Below are 18,203 nucleotides of genomic sequence, written 5' to 3' on the forward strand. Positions count from 1 at the left end.
TTGCCAGTTTTGAAACGTACAGACCATTTGTTTTGAAGGCTGGTTTGTGAATTGGTGTTTGTTTATTTATTTATTTATTTATTTATTTTCTCTCTCATTAGGTTCAAATTATATACTTTTGTCAGCAGTACCAGAAAAGTTACTCTTCCTGGATTCTCTCTTCCTCAGCATATCTTCTCGAGGCACATGCTGTCCATTTGAGTAACTGACTTAAAGTGCTGTTGGTCAGGTTTCTCCACTGGAAAGTTACTGTCTTACCCTTTGTAATTGTATCTGTGGGGAAGATACTTTGAGACTTCTGTAAATATCTTGTTCATCCTCCACTAGTTTTAGCACCCACTGATTGTTATCCATTGGTGATTTTCTGTATTTATTATCCTATCTGCATTTATTAGTTGGCTTTCTACCACAAGGGATGGCTTGCTCTTCTTCCTTATTTATCGGTGTGAACTTAGAGATTCTTTCTTTGTTCAGTAAGTTATAAACCTTTGTGATTAATTTGATATTCAGATTGTTTCAGTGAGAGCCCTTCAAGCTGACTTGTGTGTCTTTTTGACATATCCATGTCACTCTTTGAGTGCTTTCTTGCTTTCTGGCAGAATAGGGTATTCCAGTCTCTTGTACTCTCCTGCTGCACCTTGGAAATCAGCCATTTCTTCTAGACACCCTTGTTTTTTGTGGAGAGTGGTACCTTGTAGGCCAGTGGTGGGTTTGTAAGGTCTATTGGACCGAATGTGCCTCATGAAATTAAATCCTGGTGAAGCAGTCAAATTAGCCAGTGACAGCTTCAGAAACGTGAAAAAATAAAGCTCTGGCTGAGATGGGCAGTGCACCAACTGAACTTGCTAGCTCATTAAAATTGTTTATTAATTGATTCTCTTGGACTTTGGAAGCGGCAGTGATACTTTTAGTCAAAGACTTAAGCAAGATGGATGTAAAAAAAAAACAAAACTATGTTTAGTGTTCTTAAATGGCAAAATAAAAGTAGAAGGAAATACTTAAGACCTGTGACATGACTAACCTTGAGAAAGTTTTCCTAGATGTAATGATCTCATATTAGAAAGTTGTCTATTAGCCCCAAGCTGATCTAAAAAGAAAGCATATAAGAATAACTAAAATTGTGAGAAATCAGTGATATAGAGTTGCTCTAATTTTAACAATAGGATATCAAAGAATGGGAATTTCGAAGATTTGTTCATCTTAAAGGTGGCATTGGGGTTGCCTGGCTGGCTCAGTCATTAGGGTGAGCAACTCTTCATCTCGGGGTGGTGAGTTCAAGCCCCACATTGGGTGTGGAGCCTACTTAAAATATATGTATATATATATTTTTAAAGATTTTATTTATTTATTCGACAGATAGAGACAGCCAGCGAGAGAGGGAACACAAGCAGGGGGAGTGGGAGAGGAAGAAGCAGGCTCATAGCAGAAGAGCCTGATGTGGGGCTCGATCCCATAACGCTGGGATCACGCCCTGAGCCGAAGGCAGACTCTTATCCTCTGTGCCACCCAGGCGCCCCAAAATATATGTATATTTTAAAGATTTTATTTATTTGACGGAGAGGGAACACAAGCAGGGGGAGTGGGAGAGGGAGAAAAGCAATCTTCCCCATGAGCAGGGAGCCCAATGTGGGGCTGTATTCCAGGACCCTGGGATCATGACCTGAGCCAAAGGCAGACACTTAAGGACAAAGCCACCCAGGCACCCCAAAAATACTTTTTTTTAAAGGTGGCTATAAGGATTTCTCAGATGATGATGCTGGAACAGTTGGCTGTCTATCCGATGGTGGGAAAAGGTCTGTTCTTTCCATGGCAAATAGAAATTCTGGCTAGGATAGTACTTTCATAGTCACTGTGGTGAGGGAGACCTGAAATGACACTAAAAGCAAGACAAAAAGGCAAATAAACTCAGCTGCGTAAAAGGTTTAATCCTCTCAGCAAAAGACATCATAAATAATTCAGATGCGACAGACTGAGAAAAAGTATCATAGAACATAAATATCCAGACCACGTTGAGTACTCTTACATATCAGTAAGGAAAACATGTAGTCCGTTTGGCGAAGTAGAGACTATGAATAAGCAGTTCACAGAGCAAAGAAAAAACAAACATGACCTGTATACAAAAAAAGATTCTCTTGCTAGTAATTGAAGGAAAGCATATAAAAATGAAATTATCATTTTTGTTTCTTACACTCGTAAAAACTTATACCGCTCCTGATATCCCGTATTAGCAAGGATGTGAGGAAATGGGCACTTACTGGACATGGTAGATTAATAAAGCCTCTCTGCCCTGGGGTCGCTAAACTAGTAACATTCACGGTATGAAGTAAAAGATGGAGGTGGATTAACATGTAGGATGTAGCGCAAGATGGGGCGCCCGGGTGGCTCAGTCGTTAAGTGTCTGCCTTTGGCTCAGGTCAATGATCCCAGACTGCTGGGATGGAGCCCCGCATCGGGCTCCTAGCTCAGGAGTCTGCTTCTCCCTCTCTCTGTCCCCCTGCTTGGGTTCCCTCTCTCGCTGTCTCTCTGTCAAATAAGTAAATAAAAATCTTTTAAAAAATGTGCAAGAAGATATTTATGAGCATGAGTCTTTTATTAGTGAAGTAAAATTGACAGTGAAATGAGTGGGACTCTTTGAGCATATAATTACATAAATGTATTTGTATAATCAAATACGTTTTAAAAGTAATGACCTGCCCACATGCATCAGGCCACTCGGGGTGCTGTGGGGGAATCCCGGCAGAGTTGAGAGGAGGCGGTCTCACCGGTGAGTTTGGACATGATGCCTGAGGCAGAAGCTCAGCAGAGGAAGAGGAGATGGAATCCCAGGCAGGGGAGCCAGGAACAGGTTAAGGGATGCCGGAGCAGGGCAAGTAGAGCCATGCCTTATAGTTCGGAGGCTGCGAACCAGGATGACCTTTACTTTGGAGAAAGGATTTGAGGGGCACCTTTTCCCTTGGTACTAAAGACAGCACTCTGGTTTATTCCAGAGAGCAATATTTTTTATTCACATCAGTTGTGCATTGGTTTAAGCACATTTTTCCCTTCTTTTTATTTTTATTTTTATTTTATTTTTATTTTTTTAAAGATTTTATTTATTTATGTGACAGAGAGACAGCCAGCGAGAGAGGGAACACAGCAGGCGAGTGAGAGGAAGAAGCAGGCGAGTGAGAGGAAGAAGCAGGCTCCCAGCGGAGGAGCCCAATGTGGGACTCGATTCCGGAACGCCGGGATCACGCCCTGAGCCGAAGGCAGACGCTTTAACGACTGTGCTACCCAGGCGCCCCTCCCTTCTTTTTAGAAAGTAGGGTGCCTTTTCCCAAATAGTGCTTCTTGATAAGCTTCCCAGCCAGGGTTATGCTTTCTATATATACTGAAGACTAAATGTTCCTTTTTTTTTTTTTCTCTTTTTTTTTAAGTAAGGGGTGGTTTTGTTTTGTTTTGTTTTGTTTTTTAAGATTTTATTTATTTATTTGACAGAGATAGCGAGAGAGGGAACATAAGCATGGGTGAGCTGGAGAGGGAGAAGCCGGCTCCCTGCTGAGCTAGGAGCCCGATGTGGGGCTCTATCCCAGGACCCTACGCATATTCCCCTGGCGTTTCTGGTCCTTTCTTACTTGAGAGAGTTCCTAGGCCCTACCCGCCACCCCTGCCCCTGCCCCCGCCCAGGGGTTTCGCTGCAGTGTGTCTGTGCTACTGCCCTGGAGCAAAGGTGGTTAGAAAGTGGCAAACTGCTTTTGCTTGTTGGAAACGTGCTGCGTCTCTTGTTAAAGGGAGAGAGAAATGAAGGGTTGCAAGTTTGTGGTGACCTACTTAGATATATCCCAGTAACTAGGATAGAACTGGGTAAAAACCAGTGTATGTATTCTAGAATGATACCAGCTTTATCAAATATAAATCTGTGGAAATGCTGCTGGTGCAAGTTCCTGATATATTTACATAAGGACCATTGGGTTAAGTTCCAGACATTTTTTAAAGCTCAAGGCATGTTTTGTCATAGCTACTACAAATGGCAGTGGTGTTCCCAGCCAGCCGCTAGGGCTGTTTGCACATAATGTATTGAATTCTGTTAGTGTCATGATCTATGTTTTTAAATAATGTATTCCTGAAAAACTTTTCAGATTTCCGGAAGGATATTCCTGAATGAAATTAGAATATGGAAAAATCAGGGGTGCCTGGGTGGCTCAGTTGGTTAAGCGTCTGCCTTTGGCTCAGGTCATGATCCCAGAGTCCTGGGATCCAGTCCTGTATTGGGCTCCCTGCTTAGCAGGGAGCCTGCTTCTCCCTCTGCCCCTGCTTGTGCGTGCACGCGCGCTCTCTCTCTGTCAAATAAATAAATAAAATCTTTAAAAAAAGAAGAATATGGAAAAATCAGGTAACGTGTAATAAGGAAGTTCTTACCCCTGAGAGAGGTTTTTTTTTTTTTTTAAAACTCAGTTATGGTATAAATAATTAGGTTTGGGTTTTTGTGCTCCTCCCCTTTTTTTTGCCCTGAATATTACACATTTCATACACTTACAAGCTTAATCCTTAGATATAAGCAAGTTAATGTTTGCTTTCCTTACATTCCTTGAAAAAACACTTAACGGCCTTAAGAAATTCATCTTCATGTTGGGAGAAAGATCTTGAAGGAAGTGAGTTTTTTTGTTTTGTGACTAAGTCACAAAAGAAGTTGAGCACTGCCTTTGTGATAAGGAGCTGCAGCTCCAAAGCCCATAACCTTGCTGTCCTGCACTGCTTCTGAGACATGCGCTCGTATTTCATACATGGGATTTTATTCTTCACAATGAAAAGAGTCAGTCAGTTTAAGTTTAGCAAACCTGTTGTCAGACCAAAAATTTCACTTTTCCCTTACATTTTTTATTATCATGGCTAATGGTTTCCATTTTCTCTTCAGCCCTGGCATTTCTATCATTTACATTTTTTATTTCTTTTTTTTTTAATTTATTCTTATAATTTGTACAAAAAATAAAGGCAAATGGCCACATAAATGCTATTTAGATGAATGTGCCAGTGTGCCTGCCCGCTGTGAACTGTTGTCTTCAGAACAGATGGTGAACGTTCTAAAATAAATCTGTTCATAAGAAATAGTAAGAGGTTGAGTGAGGGAAGTTGAGGAGAAAGGATTTCCTCATTTTTCAAAGCATGGAGTCAAATCTGTCTAAAAACTAAAATGTGAGACAGAAAATGAGTCTAGCCTCCTGAACAAAAATACTCAACCTGAGAATAAATTCAGGTTAGAAAGTATCCCTTTTTTGCCTAGAACATTGGTAAGGGTAAGAAGTAAGAGGTGGTTTTAACAGAGATTCAGAAAGATGGGCATTTTAGTCTTGTTGATGCGACTTTATGAATTGGAACAACCTTCCTCTGCGGCATCTTGATAATATGTGGGTTCTTTGTTTTTAATAAAAGCCTTAAAAATATACCTACCCTTTGACTTAGGAATGCCATTTCTAGAAACAAGCTCTAAAATGGTGATTGCTTATGTACGAAAAGAATTGCCAGGATGTTCATCTTTATCAGCATTTTCTTGAATTTCCACGCATACGCATTAATTAGATTAATGGTGGTATCTCTGTATAATGCTGTTAAAGAATATGGAAATAAGTTCATAACATAGTGACAAGGTCACAGAATCATGATACAGTGTCATTTTTGTAAGTATAGCGCGTGCATATACATAGAATGGAGGAGGATGTCTGTATGTCAGTATAACATGGGCGTTAACTCTAGGTGTTAAAATTATGAACGGCATTTCTTATTCCTTATTTATATTTTGTTTTGTGTCAATTTCTGTGGGAAAATATGCTCCATGTTTCTTAACTAAAAAACAGCACACTGTATGAAATACTCTTTTCCCCACGGCCACAGCTACTTGACAGGAAGGCCAGGCCTTAAAACAGGTCTCATCTGCCTTGACCTTACTAAGCACTCATTTCCAGCTCCTTATCCTTGCACAGCCACCTGATGAGAACAGAACCTCTTCTGCTTGATGGGAGCGGGCTGCCCTGTCCTGAAAGGCCTTACCCTTCCAGATTACCGTTCCTAAATGGGGAAGTGCCAGGGGTGTTGGTAACTGCTTCTGTGATGCTTAGGGTCTGTAAAAGTACTGCTTCTGGAAGATACAAGTCATTGATCTGGTGCTGTAAACTATTCTCTCTTCAGGGCGTAAACCAGAAGAAGAGGGTGTGGAAGACAACGGGCTGGAGGAAAACTCTGGGGATGGACAGGTATGTGCGGCCTTGTCAGTGAATCAACTTGGTGGATCGACCTACGACAGTCATGTGATGGTTGTGTTTTGTTTTGTCTCAGGAGGATGTTGAAACTAGTTTGGAGAACTTGCAAGACATTGACATGATGGATATCAGTGTATTGGATGAAGCAGAAATCGATAATGGAAGTGTCGCAGACTGTGTAGAAGACGACGATGCGGATAACCTCCCAGAGTCCCTGTCCGATAGTAGAGAGCTAGTCGAGGGAGAAATGAAAGAGCTTCCTGAACAGCTTCAAGAACATGCTGTAGGTAACTCGGCAGCGTCTCTCTCTAGGATGCCCCGTGACTGTGTCAGTTCCTCAAATGTCGTGAGAGATGATAAGGTTTATATTTGGATTTGAGCTTTTTTAATGCTAGTTCAGGGGGATTGTGCTTAATTTGTTCATATGTAAGATCCAGACAATTCTGAAAACACACTCTGTTGAGAAGTGTCTCGGTGAGATCTAGGAGTATTTGCTGTCTGTTTGCATAATGCATCATAAAACATTTCAGGGGCGTTCTCCGAGACCTTCCTATTACAGGAGCTTGGTCTGTGGTAGTATGGTTCGCATGCCTTGAAAATACCAAAATAGAGGTTGAAAGTTGACCTTTTCCTGATAAAGAACTGATCTGTGCCTTCTTCCTAGTCATCCTTTCATAAAATAAGCTTTGACGTGGTCTTTAAAGCTTTAGTTTTTTTTCATTTTAGAAACATCTACTTATACTACAAATATAACGGGTACTATTTATTGAATTCTGTTTGCCAGGCATGAGGCAGATGTCCTTCAATACTTTTAACAGGACATATGTAGATGATATTTTGCCAGCTTCCTTCTTGAGGAAGTCAGGGGATAAAGAGGTAAAGAAGTATCTCCAGGCAGCACACAGCTCAGAAGAGAATAAGAATTAAGACCAGGGGGCGCCTGGGTGGCGCAGCGGTTAAGCGTCTGCCTTCGGCTCAGGGCGTGATCCCGGCGTTACGGGATCGAGCCCCACATCAGGCTTCTCCGCTATGAGCCTGCTTCTTCCTCTCCCACTCCCCCTGCTTGTGTTCCCTCTCTCGCTGGCTGTCTCTCTCTGTCAAATAAATAAATAAAATCTTTAAAAAAAAAAAAAAAAGAATTAAGACCGGGCTAATTCCAGAGTCTGTGTGCTTAGCTCATACATCGTGTTGACTTGGTGCGAATAATTTGTTAGATTACTTTATTTCTGTGAGGATGAGTGTTTGTCGGGTAGACCAAGAAGGCAGTGAAAATTAGAAGATGCCTAACAAGGCATCTCGGTAGAAATCCTTACGTGTTGGTTCCTGGGAGGTACCTTGTTTCTTAGTGGCTCTCAGATCTCTTGCAGTGAGTGTCCCAAGTCGCCCCCAGGGAAGGAAATCCTGTTCTCTGCTAGTGGATCCGCTTCTCCCTTTCCTTAGAATATTTTTGCATTTCCTCTTCGAACTGATTCTGAGTATCCTTAGAGGTAGCGGACGGTCATCTTTGAATGGAGAGTTTGATTTTGAGAATTGACTGCCATTTTGATACGAGTAGGGTGTGTAATTTTATTTTTTGGTGTAAGTTTCATTTGTGGACTTCTACAAAGTACCCAAAACTCTAGAGCAGTGACGCGAAGTACGTACCCTTCCTTATTAGCTGCTCTTTCTGAAAGCAGTTTTTTCCCCTCTGATAAGAAAATAATACCTTGAGTCATAAAAGCCTGGAAACATCCTACATGTCTGCTAGTGGTAGTTAAATAATTATAATTAGGGAAGCAGGGTAGGTTAAGAATTAAGACCATTCACTAGAAATCTGACACTCAATTTGCTATGTGACCTTGGGCAAGTTATTTAACCTCTCTGGACGTCACTTGTAAAAATAATAGGTTTTGGGAGGATTGAATAGATGAACATTTATTACTAGCTTAGATCCAAAGTCATCAAACTGGCCAACGAGCTGTTGGAACATAGCCGTACCTGTTTGTGGCAGTCACCCGTGGCGGCTGATATCTCAAACAGTAGAGTAGTCATGACAGAGACCATCTGGCCTGCAAAGTCTCAAATATTCACTGTGTGGCCCTTGACAGGAAAAGTTTGCTGACCCTGGTTTAAAACTGTGCCTGGCATATAGCAACACCATAGGGCTGTTGTTGTTGCCGTAAAATTGTATTACTGCTTCCAGTAACGCAGTTATTACTGTTACATAACCATGTAAATGAAATAAGTAGGTTCATATGAATTAAAACAGTCTTCAAGAGGAAGTGGAAATATGGCAGGGGACGGAATATGCTGCCATTCATGTGGACAGAAGAAGGAGGGGTGGTCTCATATGCGTGTGTGCTGCACTCCTGTGAAACACTGTCCGAAGACGATCGCATCGGGAGAAGGAAGGAGTGGTGCAAGGGTGCTTCCTAGTCAGATAAACGTAATAGCCATACATGTTGTTGATAAAATATTTGAAAAATCATCCCCCCTCCCTAAAATATAACAACCTTGGTGCTTTACAATAAGCAGTTCAAATTATTTTGGTTCTCACAACAATAGTAGTATAAACCTCCCTTATGTGTTTGGGGAACCCCTACCTTATTGGGCAGAGCCCACCTCTTGGAATAGAAGGTCAACATACCAGTCATTTTTCCCCAGCAGAGGGGCCTCTGTGGGCCACCTGCCTTGGCAGTCCTATGTTTCTATCCCCGCACTCCAGTTTGGAAATTGGTGAGGCTAGGAGGCGGGTACTCAGACATGTCATTTTGGTCTGGGGTAGAGTCACTTTGGGGCAGCAGGCTCAGTAGCAGTAGCATTCCGGCTTGGAGAAGCGGTGGCCCCAGAAATCCGAGAAACTATTCTGCAGTCTGATTCTGGACATTGTTCACAGAAGAGCAGCCCCCAAACCTGGCGTTCCAGTTAACTTCGGAGAGTGTGTGTACTAATTTTAATCTCTTTTCTGCTTAACTTAAACTTTCTGGGGACGCCTGTGTGGGTCAGTCAGTTAGGCATCTGCTTTCAGCTCGGGTCATGATCCCAGGGTCCTGGGATCGAGTCCGGCACTGGACCCTTGCTCAGTGGGGAGCCTGCTTCTCCCTCTGCCTGCTGTTCCCCCTGCTTGTGCTCTCTCTCAATATCTCTCTTTCTCTCTGATAAGTAAATAAAATCTTTAAAAACAAAAACAAAACTTAAATTTTCTGTTTTTCTTTTTCTTCATTTAGCTTGTATCTTAAAATCCTCAGTGGTACCGTAGTGGGTTTCCCAGTGTATTTGCAGGTATTATATACATTTATAACATTTCTTTAAATTGAGGTGAAGTTAGGCTGTAATGTTGTTTGGATTCCAGAATTTTGTCCTAAGTGATTTTCATGCCTTTTATTTTTCATTTCACAGATGTACTGTTGTGTTACGTAACATTGACATGTGTAAACTGTATTTTTGTTTATTTTACAGATAGAGGACAAAGAAACCCTAAACAATTTAGATACTTCATCATCTGACTTCACTATATTACAGGTAAATTGTATGTCTCCGTGACTTTAGAATCAAAGGGTAGACTACCATTTCTGGAGGCCACTTCAGACATTGTATGGCATTCCCAAGTAAAAGTCATTGCAAGGTTTGTTTGCCCTGTGGGCATCTTCAGCGGGCTTTGCTTTCCACTTTCCCCAAACATAACGTGCCTATTAAAAAAGACTCCTCATCTTGGCTTCCCCTACAAGCACTGTGGCTTATCTGCAGCTGAGAGGAGGGCCTGTTTGGGGAAGTTCTTGTTGATTTGATTGCTGGGGGAAAAGACTGCCTGTCTGATCTGTTCTGGGTAGTATCCTCTGCAGAAAGACTATAAGTGGAAATGGTGGTGGGCGTTGGGGGAGCGCTCCCTCCCTAGGAGATATTAACGGGGTCCAGAAGAGGATGCAGGAGGGTGGGGCGGCCAGAACACTGACATCACAGCTGGGAAAGGTGAAATCTTGGGGGGGTCTGCTTCAGCCTTTGGGAATTTTTCTCATAGAAAATGCACAGATTTCTTGTGATGACTTTATCGTCTTGACTGTATCATCTGTGTAAATATTAAATCTTAGATGAGAACAAATGAGATGTGGACTAACTTTCAGGTAGGATTTACATAAATGTGGGTCTTGAGTTTCCTTTTAATTTTTCTGCCAGCCTACCTAGATATATAAACCATTGGAATAAACTTACTTGGGTAGCTGCCTGATTTTCGTTGGAAAGTTTTGCGAGGAAATGAAAATACCATCAGCTTTTGCCAGTCTTTATTTTTGTTTTTGGGTGTATTTTTTTATTGTCCTCTTTCATTCACCTGTACTGCTTAATGAGAAATCCTTTTTCAGACGCCATCTCCATTTACTTCAGCCAGGCAGGGGCAAGGTTAGTTATTGGCAAGTCAGAATCCCAGCTTCAGGGAGGGTGCAAACCTAAGAATGCATGGTGGAACCTAGCCTACCTTTAGGGCTGATATCTCTCTCCAGCTGCAAGTGATACCACCCATTCTTGGCTCCGAAAGGAAAGGGGAGCTGGGTCTTGTCATTTTCTCGAGTCTTTCTAGGTCCAAGACCCCTGTGTTGAGAGAATTCTGCCTAGAATGATCTTTGGCTTTAGTTGTAGGGTTAAATCCCAGAGTGGGGTACGTTACATGAGAAACATAATCTGTAGAATGAAGGTATGAGAAAGTGAACAGTTTCCCGGGGCTCTTCAGAATGGCAGGCCAGCTCCCAGTGAAGGTGCAGACCACCCGCCCCCATGTCCCAGGTGTGTGTGTGTGTGTGCATGCCTGTGGCGTGTCAGGCGTGCGTGCAGAGATGAACATCGCCACCCTCACAGGACCCTTCCTCCCTGTGTGAAATATCCACCAGCAGTGTTGGGAAGAGACCTGCGCTGATAGACTCCTGCTCACACAGCCGTCGTGTAGAACGTGGCTCAGCTGTGTGTCTTTGAGGCAGTTTGTCAGCCACTCTGTGCTAGTCTCCCAGTCTGAAAGGAAGAACGGTACTGATAGTACCAACATGTTAGGGCTTTCGGAGGATTAACGTGTATGTAAAGGGCTTACATTTGTGCCTGGAACCTGATCAGTGCTCATCAGTATGGGCTGGAGTTGCAGGACGGAGTGCCTCATGCAGGGCGTCTGCACGCGCTGGGGACCGCCTGGTGAGAGAAAGGCTCTTAGTGGGGCAGTCTCTGACGCCGTTAGGAGAAGGCTTTCTGGGAGGAGATGGCCCCTGAGTTACATGCTGGGGGATGTGTGGGACTCAGATGGGGGTGAGGAGGGGTATAGATGGGCCTGTCGGGAGAGAGATGGTGTGAGGGGCCTTTGCCGAAGGCTGTAGGTCATGGAGGAACCGTTGCTCACCATGATGGCAGATTGACAGGGAAGGGCCAGTAAAACCGGGCGCTGTTGGAGGCAAGGAGCAGTAGTGGTCTGGATTGCCAGGGCTTCCTGGGAAGGGTTTGGGGGATGATTAGGAATGAGAGGTGGCCCAGTGGGAACGCCGGTAGAAGAGATAATGGAGGACTAGTGTGTAACCCTGGAGAGCTCTCAGGCGACCAGGTACAGACATGGTAGAACGATTAGAACTGAGAACAGGGGTCAGACCACCTGTGCCCTTATTCCCTCACTCTTTCAAGTTCTCAGACGTTAATCTAGATTAAGTGAAAAAAAATGACTGATAAATGTCAGGCATTCTGTTACACACTACCGGTAGTCAAAAACACTGCTCTCTTGGCTTTTAAGAGTTCAGTCTAGGGGGACAGACGAGCGTGTGATGCAGTCATTTCCCTGGAAAGTGAGGATGTTGCCAGGCGCTGGGGAAGTGAGGCAGCGCAAACAGGAGCGGCAGCCAGGCCCTGGGCCCTTGAGAGCAGGCCCTTGAGAGTAGCCCAGGCGGAGGGGCGGGGGTGGGGCTTGGGCCGGAGGCGAGTGAGGCCCCAGTGTCGTGTGTGGGCTTTGTCCTGAATGTGAGTAGCTTCTCCACCTGTTGTGTTTGTGAGTTTCCTAGTACGTGTGTTAAAAATTCCCTTTTTAGTGAACAGTTTTTGGTGTAAAGAAGCTATAGGTTTCCTTCATCTGGCACAATCTTATTTATGTTTTTTGTTGCAGGAAATTGAAGAGCCATCCTTGGAGCCAGGTACTGTTAAATGAAAAACTTACCAGCGGGGGTTTGGAACCATTCTAGCTTTCCACCTTCTCTAATTTAAATTCTTTAATTTTAAAAAGTTGCCTTACTGTAGTATACATTGTTCTAAAGGTTTACGATCCAGAACATACCAGGATCATAGAGATTGGAAACCCAGCCATATCACCAGATCTGTGAAAGTGGCTAACTTCTTATGTTACAGAATGTACTGTGAGATGAAACGATCTCATGCCTTTTTAAACGTAAACGGCACTTAAATGTGTGTAGAAAGTGTTTGCATGATGCCTCTCATGAGCTAACACCTGTGCACCCCACAAAACAGATCTTGTGATATTGGGCAGTGTCTTAACTTTGTGGTTTTTAATTCAGGCAGTGCAGGTAGCTATAGGGAGATGCATTTTAAAACATTGAGACATAACTGGATTCCAGAAGAGGAAAGAGTTTCTTCATGAGAATTCCAAACAAATACTATTCACTTTCTGGACTGCAAATATCTCAGAGCACCGATGGAAGAGATTCTGGTTTTCATGTTGGACTGTTCTGTTAAAAGAAATTCAAAGAAATTTGGAAATTGAGCTGTTCAGTGAATGGTGATACATTCAGTTAAGCACCTTGGACTTTGGAAGCTAAATTCAGAAGAGTCCTATGTAAACGACGACAGAACGAAGACTGTCAAGAATCAGCCAGAAGGTTTTGGGGGTTAAATCTCTGGGATGCTTTTCTCTTCCATGTAGCGTAGCGGCTTACTGTAGCAGTCGGTTGGAGTGCAGGTAGTGTAACCGGTGTAACTTTGTGTACCCGCGGGTTTTCCAATCTCTGTGTAGCTAGCAGTTCTCTTCGTGTTAGTGTGGCAGCCGTGCCAGTTCCACATTTGTGATTGCTTTATTTCCCTGGTAATTAAACCTTGTGCCATTCTATTCCTGTTAAATCCGTAGAAAATGAGAAAATACTCGACATTTTGGGGGAAACTTGTAAATCTGAGCCAGTAAAAGAAGAAGGTTCCGAGCTGGAGCAGCCCTTTGCACAGGATACAAGTAGCGTGGGGCCAGACAGAAAGCTTGCGGAGGAAGAGGACCTTTTTGGCAGCGCCCATCCGGAGGAGGGTGATTTAGATTTGGCCAGCGAGTCAACAGCACAAGCTCAGGCGAGCAGGGCAGACACCCTGTTAGCGGTAGTGAAAAGGGAGCCCGTGGAGCAGCCAGGCGATGGCGCGCGGACGGACTGTGAGCCTGTAGGGCTAGAGAAGCCAGTTGAGCAGAGTAGTAAAGCCTCAGAGCACACGGAAGCCTCTAGCGAGGAGGCCGCGGAAGCGCCCCAGGAAGCCTCAAGCCCAGACCCCAGAGATAGCAAAGAAGACGTGAAGAAGTTTGCTTTTGAAGCTTGTAATGAAGTCCCTCCGGCTCCTAAAGAGTCCTCAGCCAGTGAGGGCGCTGATCAGAAAATGAGGTTTGTTTTTTCTCAGTTTTAGACCAGACGCTATCTCCTTTTCATTGGTCATTTAATGACACACATAAGCTGTTTTTTCTGCAATTGGCCAGCCAGACTGATGCAATTGTAGTTTACTTCTAAACAATGTTTTATTTCTCTTTGTTTATTTTAAACTGATTACATAATCTTTTTTCTTTTCTCAACCTGTCATGGTTGTTTTCTTTAATTCTTCCTAATTATCTTTAGCCCAGCAGAATTAATTAACTCCTGTGGGTCTGAAATCTTATGGTTAGGTCAGATTTCCAATACAAGTTTGTCGGGGTGTCATTTTTTCAGAACTAAATTTCGGGTAGGTATGCAACCTCAGCACGTGTTTTATAGTTTTGAGTTCGTTTCGTCTCTGCATCTTCCGTCTGGAGTGACATTATCTTTTGTCTCTAGTTCTGTCGAAGATGACTCGGATACAAAAAGGCTTTCCAAAGAGGAAAAGGGTAGGTCACTGGGGCAACACCGGTCTCTTGGAGTGCGTTTGGCCTTGGCAGCAGTGGGCTTTCTGGTTCGAGGTCATTGCATACTGCGTTTCTTACCCAGATTTGCTTCGGCCTTTCCTGAAGCCCTTCTCTCCTCCTCTGCCGTCCACTCTGCAGGTTCTGGGTTATAGGCAGCGAGCCAGGCCCTGAGTTAAGGTATCGATCTGAAGCAGACTCTTGCTTTCGCTAGAGCTCGTTGATCCTGACTGACCCTCCGATTTGCAGATTCCTTAGCCTCAGTGATGCTTGTAAATGGAAAATTTTTTTCTGATTTCAGATATCTTGGGGTTACCTGGTACTTCAGCTTTATCAACACCGTATCTGTTGATTAAAATCACTAAAGGAGAAGACATTTTGTCGGTTCAGAGTCCTTCTTAGCAGCCTAGAATACAGACAAGGGATTAGGTGGGAAGGGATTTGCAACCAAAAAGAGAAGCGTCTGAGTTGGGTTCATCCTGACAGCAGCTGTTTTAGGTCAGAAGCCACCCCACTGGGCTGCCTGATGCCATTTGGTGACTTCCTAAGGGAGCAAACTTCCCATGGTCCTACTAGCCCCTGACTCACTATTGTAAGTGGCATTGCTCACAGCCCTGGTGGGCCTAGTGTGCGTTTGTGTGAGGGTTTGTGTGAGGACGGGGCAGGCCCTCCTGTCTAAGCTGGCTTAAGTTGTGCTGCCATCTGGGAGAAGTGGGGAAAGTATCTGGTTTGGAATGACTTCAGTCTTTAAGATTCAGGATCTTGTGAGTATGGTGTTTCTGACCAGGCTTTTCTTTTGAAATAGGTCGTAGCAGTTGTGGTAGAAATTTCTGGGTTAGTGGACTTTCTTCTACTACCAGAGCTACAGATTTGAAGAATCTTTTCAGCAAATACGGAAAGGTAAGACCAGGGGTTTCCTGGAGCAGAAAACGTTTTGAAGCCGATGTAGTATGGCCTTTGCGTGCAGATTGTCCCCTCCTGGTGACTGCTTTGAACAACACTTCGCCATTCTCTAACTCACATTTGCTAATGGCCTGTGGAGGATCTGTCCATGGCTAGAGGTGAGAGAGATGGAAGCTCCCGGAGCCCACATCAGCTTAGTACTTTTTCTTCCTTTTCCCCAGCCCAAAAGCCACCACTTTGGTTTTAGAGGATTTCCTGAATCCATTTCTACGGTTTTGAGCCTTAAACTCAGGGAGGGCTTTGGGGGCCCTAGCAGAGGGCAGGGTGGGGAGATTACAGACACGAGTGAAGCTGTGGGAAGGGCTTGTGAACAGGGCCTTTGGAGTCAGACTGGTCTTAGCTGGAGGCCACAGCTCTGCCACTCGCAGTTGTGTGGCCCAGAGCATGTCACTTCCCCCATGTGAACCTCGGTTCTACACGTGGGGGCCCTCAGAGTTGCTGCCTCCTTAAGATGCTTTGTGTAGCCGTAGCAGAGCTGTTCGTGCCTCCGCCCCATGACTCTCGGCTCACCTGCTCTCACCCACAGCTGGGGCAGCCCTGGCCTCTTGTCCTCTGCAGCAGCTACCTGGCTTCCCTGTCTGCTCAGTGTGTGAACTGGCAGTGACGGATAGATGCACCTGCCTCCCCCAGCCCCCCGGGGCCTGCTGTGGTTCCCTGTGTTTCAGAGCCCCTGTGTCGGGTCTCTTCCCTACTCTATTCACCCCCCAACCATGTGCTTTATAGCGTCACCTCCCAAATCAGCTGCTGCATCCTTGGCTCCTTGTCTCAGAGGTAGCTTTTGGGGCAAGCTGAAGGCACAGACCTTTGTACTAAGGGTTCAACAAATCACAACAGAGAAAACCGGTAGTATTACCTTGGTTATTGATGTCCGAGAGCTAGTGAGTGAAATTAAATATGACAGGGTTGTAGAAGTAACTAGTGCGGGGCGCCTGGGTGGCTCAGTCGGTTGGGCGACTGCCTTCGGCTCAGGTCATGATCCTGCATCCCCGGGATCTCAAGTCCTGCATCGGGCTCAAGCAGGGAGTCTGCTTCTCCCTCTGACCCTCCCCCTCTCGTGCTCTCTCTCGGTCAAATAAATAAAATCTTAAAAACAAAACAAACAAAAAAACCCAACTAGTGATTCCCTGAGGCTGAGTAAATATAAAGTGGGCACCTTTAATGATTCCACCATGGCCTTCAGAGCAGATGGGTGCTCTCAGCAGGGACATGTCACCTTGGAGCCTCCAGTGTCTTGGGTCCATTGCAGGCTTCGGGTGTTTGAGTCGGGGACTAGCCCATTCGGAAACTCCCTTGGGTTTGAGTCCCTATGTGGTCTAATGATGAATATTGGCTTATGTGGGACAACCCCCCCCCCAGCCAGGGTGTCTAACTTCAGCTTGCAGGGTCATCAGGAAAAGTAAACAGTGTGTAAAGATGTGCCTGTAGCACCAGAGCCCTCTCACTGAAGTTTGTTATTGCTCCGAGTGTCATCTGTCAGGTTCCATCTGCAGATCTGTCCTCTGGCTTCACTGCCCATGTGGCTGACGGAATGCCAGCAGCAGCCTGTTGTGCACCTCACTTCCTCGCTGCTCCTCCGCACTGCCATCCTGGTCCCCAGGAGGAGCAGCCGGAAGTGGGGCAGAGCCTCAGAGGAGTCGCAGTGAGGCAATAGCATTATCCTCCCTAGTTGTCAGTTGGTGGACTTGTTAGGCACCAGGTGACAGGGCCGTTCGCACGGTCCCCACCCCAGGGAGGGCACCAGGACTCACGGATCCGAGGAAAGCAGCGTGAACTGTGATGCCCTGCGCATTTCACGTGGAGTCGGGGTGGGGGGGGTCCTGTCTGAGCCATATTTGTGTGCTTTCCTTTGAGGTGGTGGGTGCCAAGGTGGTGACAAATGCCCGGAGTCCTGGAGCGCGCTGCTATGGCTTTGTTACGATGTCCACAGCAGAGGAGGCCACGAAATGCATTAACCACCTGCACAAAACAGAGCTCCATGGGAAGATGATCTCAGTGGAAAAAGTAAGTGGCTCTTTTCTTCCAGGGTTGTGGCCCTTTTAGGACATACGGTAATACTTGTTTGATTCTCTTTTTCAGGCAAAAAATGAGCCTACTGGGAAGAAAACCTCTGAAAAGAGAGAGGGTGAGGGGAAAAAGGAAAAGTCCAGCGACAGGTACTGCTCTTCTGTGAGGGAACTGCGGCCAAAATGGTCCTTTTCTGTAGTTCCCATTCTGCACGTTTTCCACAGCTGGGGGAGACCGCAGGGCCCCTCACCCCTTCATTTCTTTATGTTTGGTGGAACGGTTTTGCCTCCAGTAGCTGAGATGATTCCTTTCTCCCTCTTCCAGGGGTGCTTGGGGAGAGCAGGTGGGACTCCCTGTTGTTCATCGTCCCGTCGATGGCAGCCCAGGCAGCCTCCTGGTCCTGTGGTGCTCAGGGCAAGAGTCCGGTCAGGGCTCCTTTGCTTCTCTTAATACTGGATCTAACACCCTTGTGTGTCCTGGGACGTTATTTCTAGGTCTGCAAACCTTAAGAGGGAAGATAAAGCTGATAGAAAAGAGGATGTTAAGAAGGGTGAAGACGGAAGTGGAGAAAAGAGTAAAGATCAAGACGATCAGAAACCCGGCCCCTCAGAGCGATCTCGAACTACAAAATCAGGTATTGTCACTGGAGATGCTGCCTGGGGTGTGTTCTCTTCATGGTTGGTGTGGTTCGTGGTTTGCTGTTGTCAGTCAGCAACGCAAACTAGATTTCTTTTCCATAGAGTTGAGTACTTTTTGCTAATTTGGGTGTTTCCTGTTTCTTACATCACACAACTCCTTTCCTCCTGTAGGAAGTCGGGGAACAGAGCGGACTGTAGTGATGGATAAATCTAAAGGTGTGCCTGTTATTAGCGTCAAAACTTCCGGATCCAAAGAGAGAGTGAGTAGTAATTTTCTAACTAGGATATGGTATT

The 18,203-nt window shown here is 45.0% G+C and overlaps 1 protein-coding gene across 4 annotated transcripts in view; it reads left to right on the top strand.

Annotated features, from left to right (window-relative positions):
• SAFB (scaffold attachment factor B) overlaps positions 1 to 18,203 on the top strand; it is a 36,913-nt gene that overhangs the window by 8,312 nt on the left and 10,398 nt on the right. For 2 of the 4 annotated variants that reach the window (XM_044377914.3, XM_044377915.3), the window contains exons 3-14: positions 6,163 to 6,227; positions 6,310 to 6,516; positions 9,672 to 9,734; positions 10,301 to 10,333; positions 12,334 to 12,361; positions 13,306 to 13,816; positions 14,240 to 14,289; positions 15,110 to 15,204; positions 17,119 to 17,268; positions 17,344 to 17,420; positions 17,766 to 17,905; positions 18,081 to 18,169. In XM_044377914.3, the coding sequence (XP_044233849.2) occupies positions 6,163 to 6,227; positions 6,310 to 6,516; positions 9,672 to 9,734; positions 10,301 to 10,333; positions 12,334 to 12,361; positions 13,306 to 13,816; positions 14,240 to 14,289; positions 15,110 to 15,204; positions 17,119 to 17,268; positions 17,344 to 17,420; positions 17,766 to 17,905; positions 18,081 to 18,169 (1,508 nt within the window). The remainder of the gene's footprint in view (positions 1 to 6,162; positions 6,228 to 6,309; positions 6,517 to 9,671; positions 9,735 to 10,300; positions 10,334 to 12,333; positions 12,362 to 13,305; positions 13,817 to 14,239; positions 14,290 to 15,109; positions 15,205 to 17,118; positions 17,269 to 17,343; positions 17,421 to 17,765; positions 17,906 to 18,080; positions 18,170 to 18,203) is intronic. The other 2 variants (XM_026481156.3, XM_026481157.4) reach the window with 1 other exon arrangement.

The sequence above is a fragment of the Ursus arctos genome, unplaced genomic scaffold (genome assembly GCF_023065955.2).
Source record: "Ursus arctos isolate Adak ecotype North America unplaced genomic scaffold, UrsArc2.0 scaffold_14, whole genome shotgun sequence".
NCBI classification, from domain to species: domain Eukaryota; kingdom Metazoa; phylum Chordata; class Mammalia; order Carnivora; family Ursidae; genus Ursus; species Ursus arctos.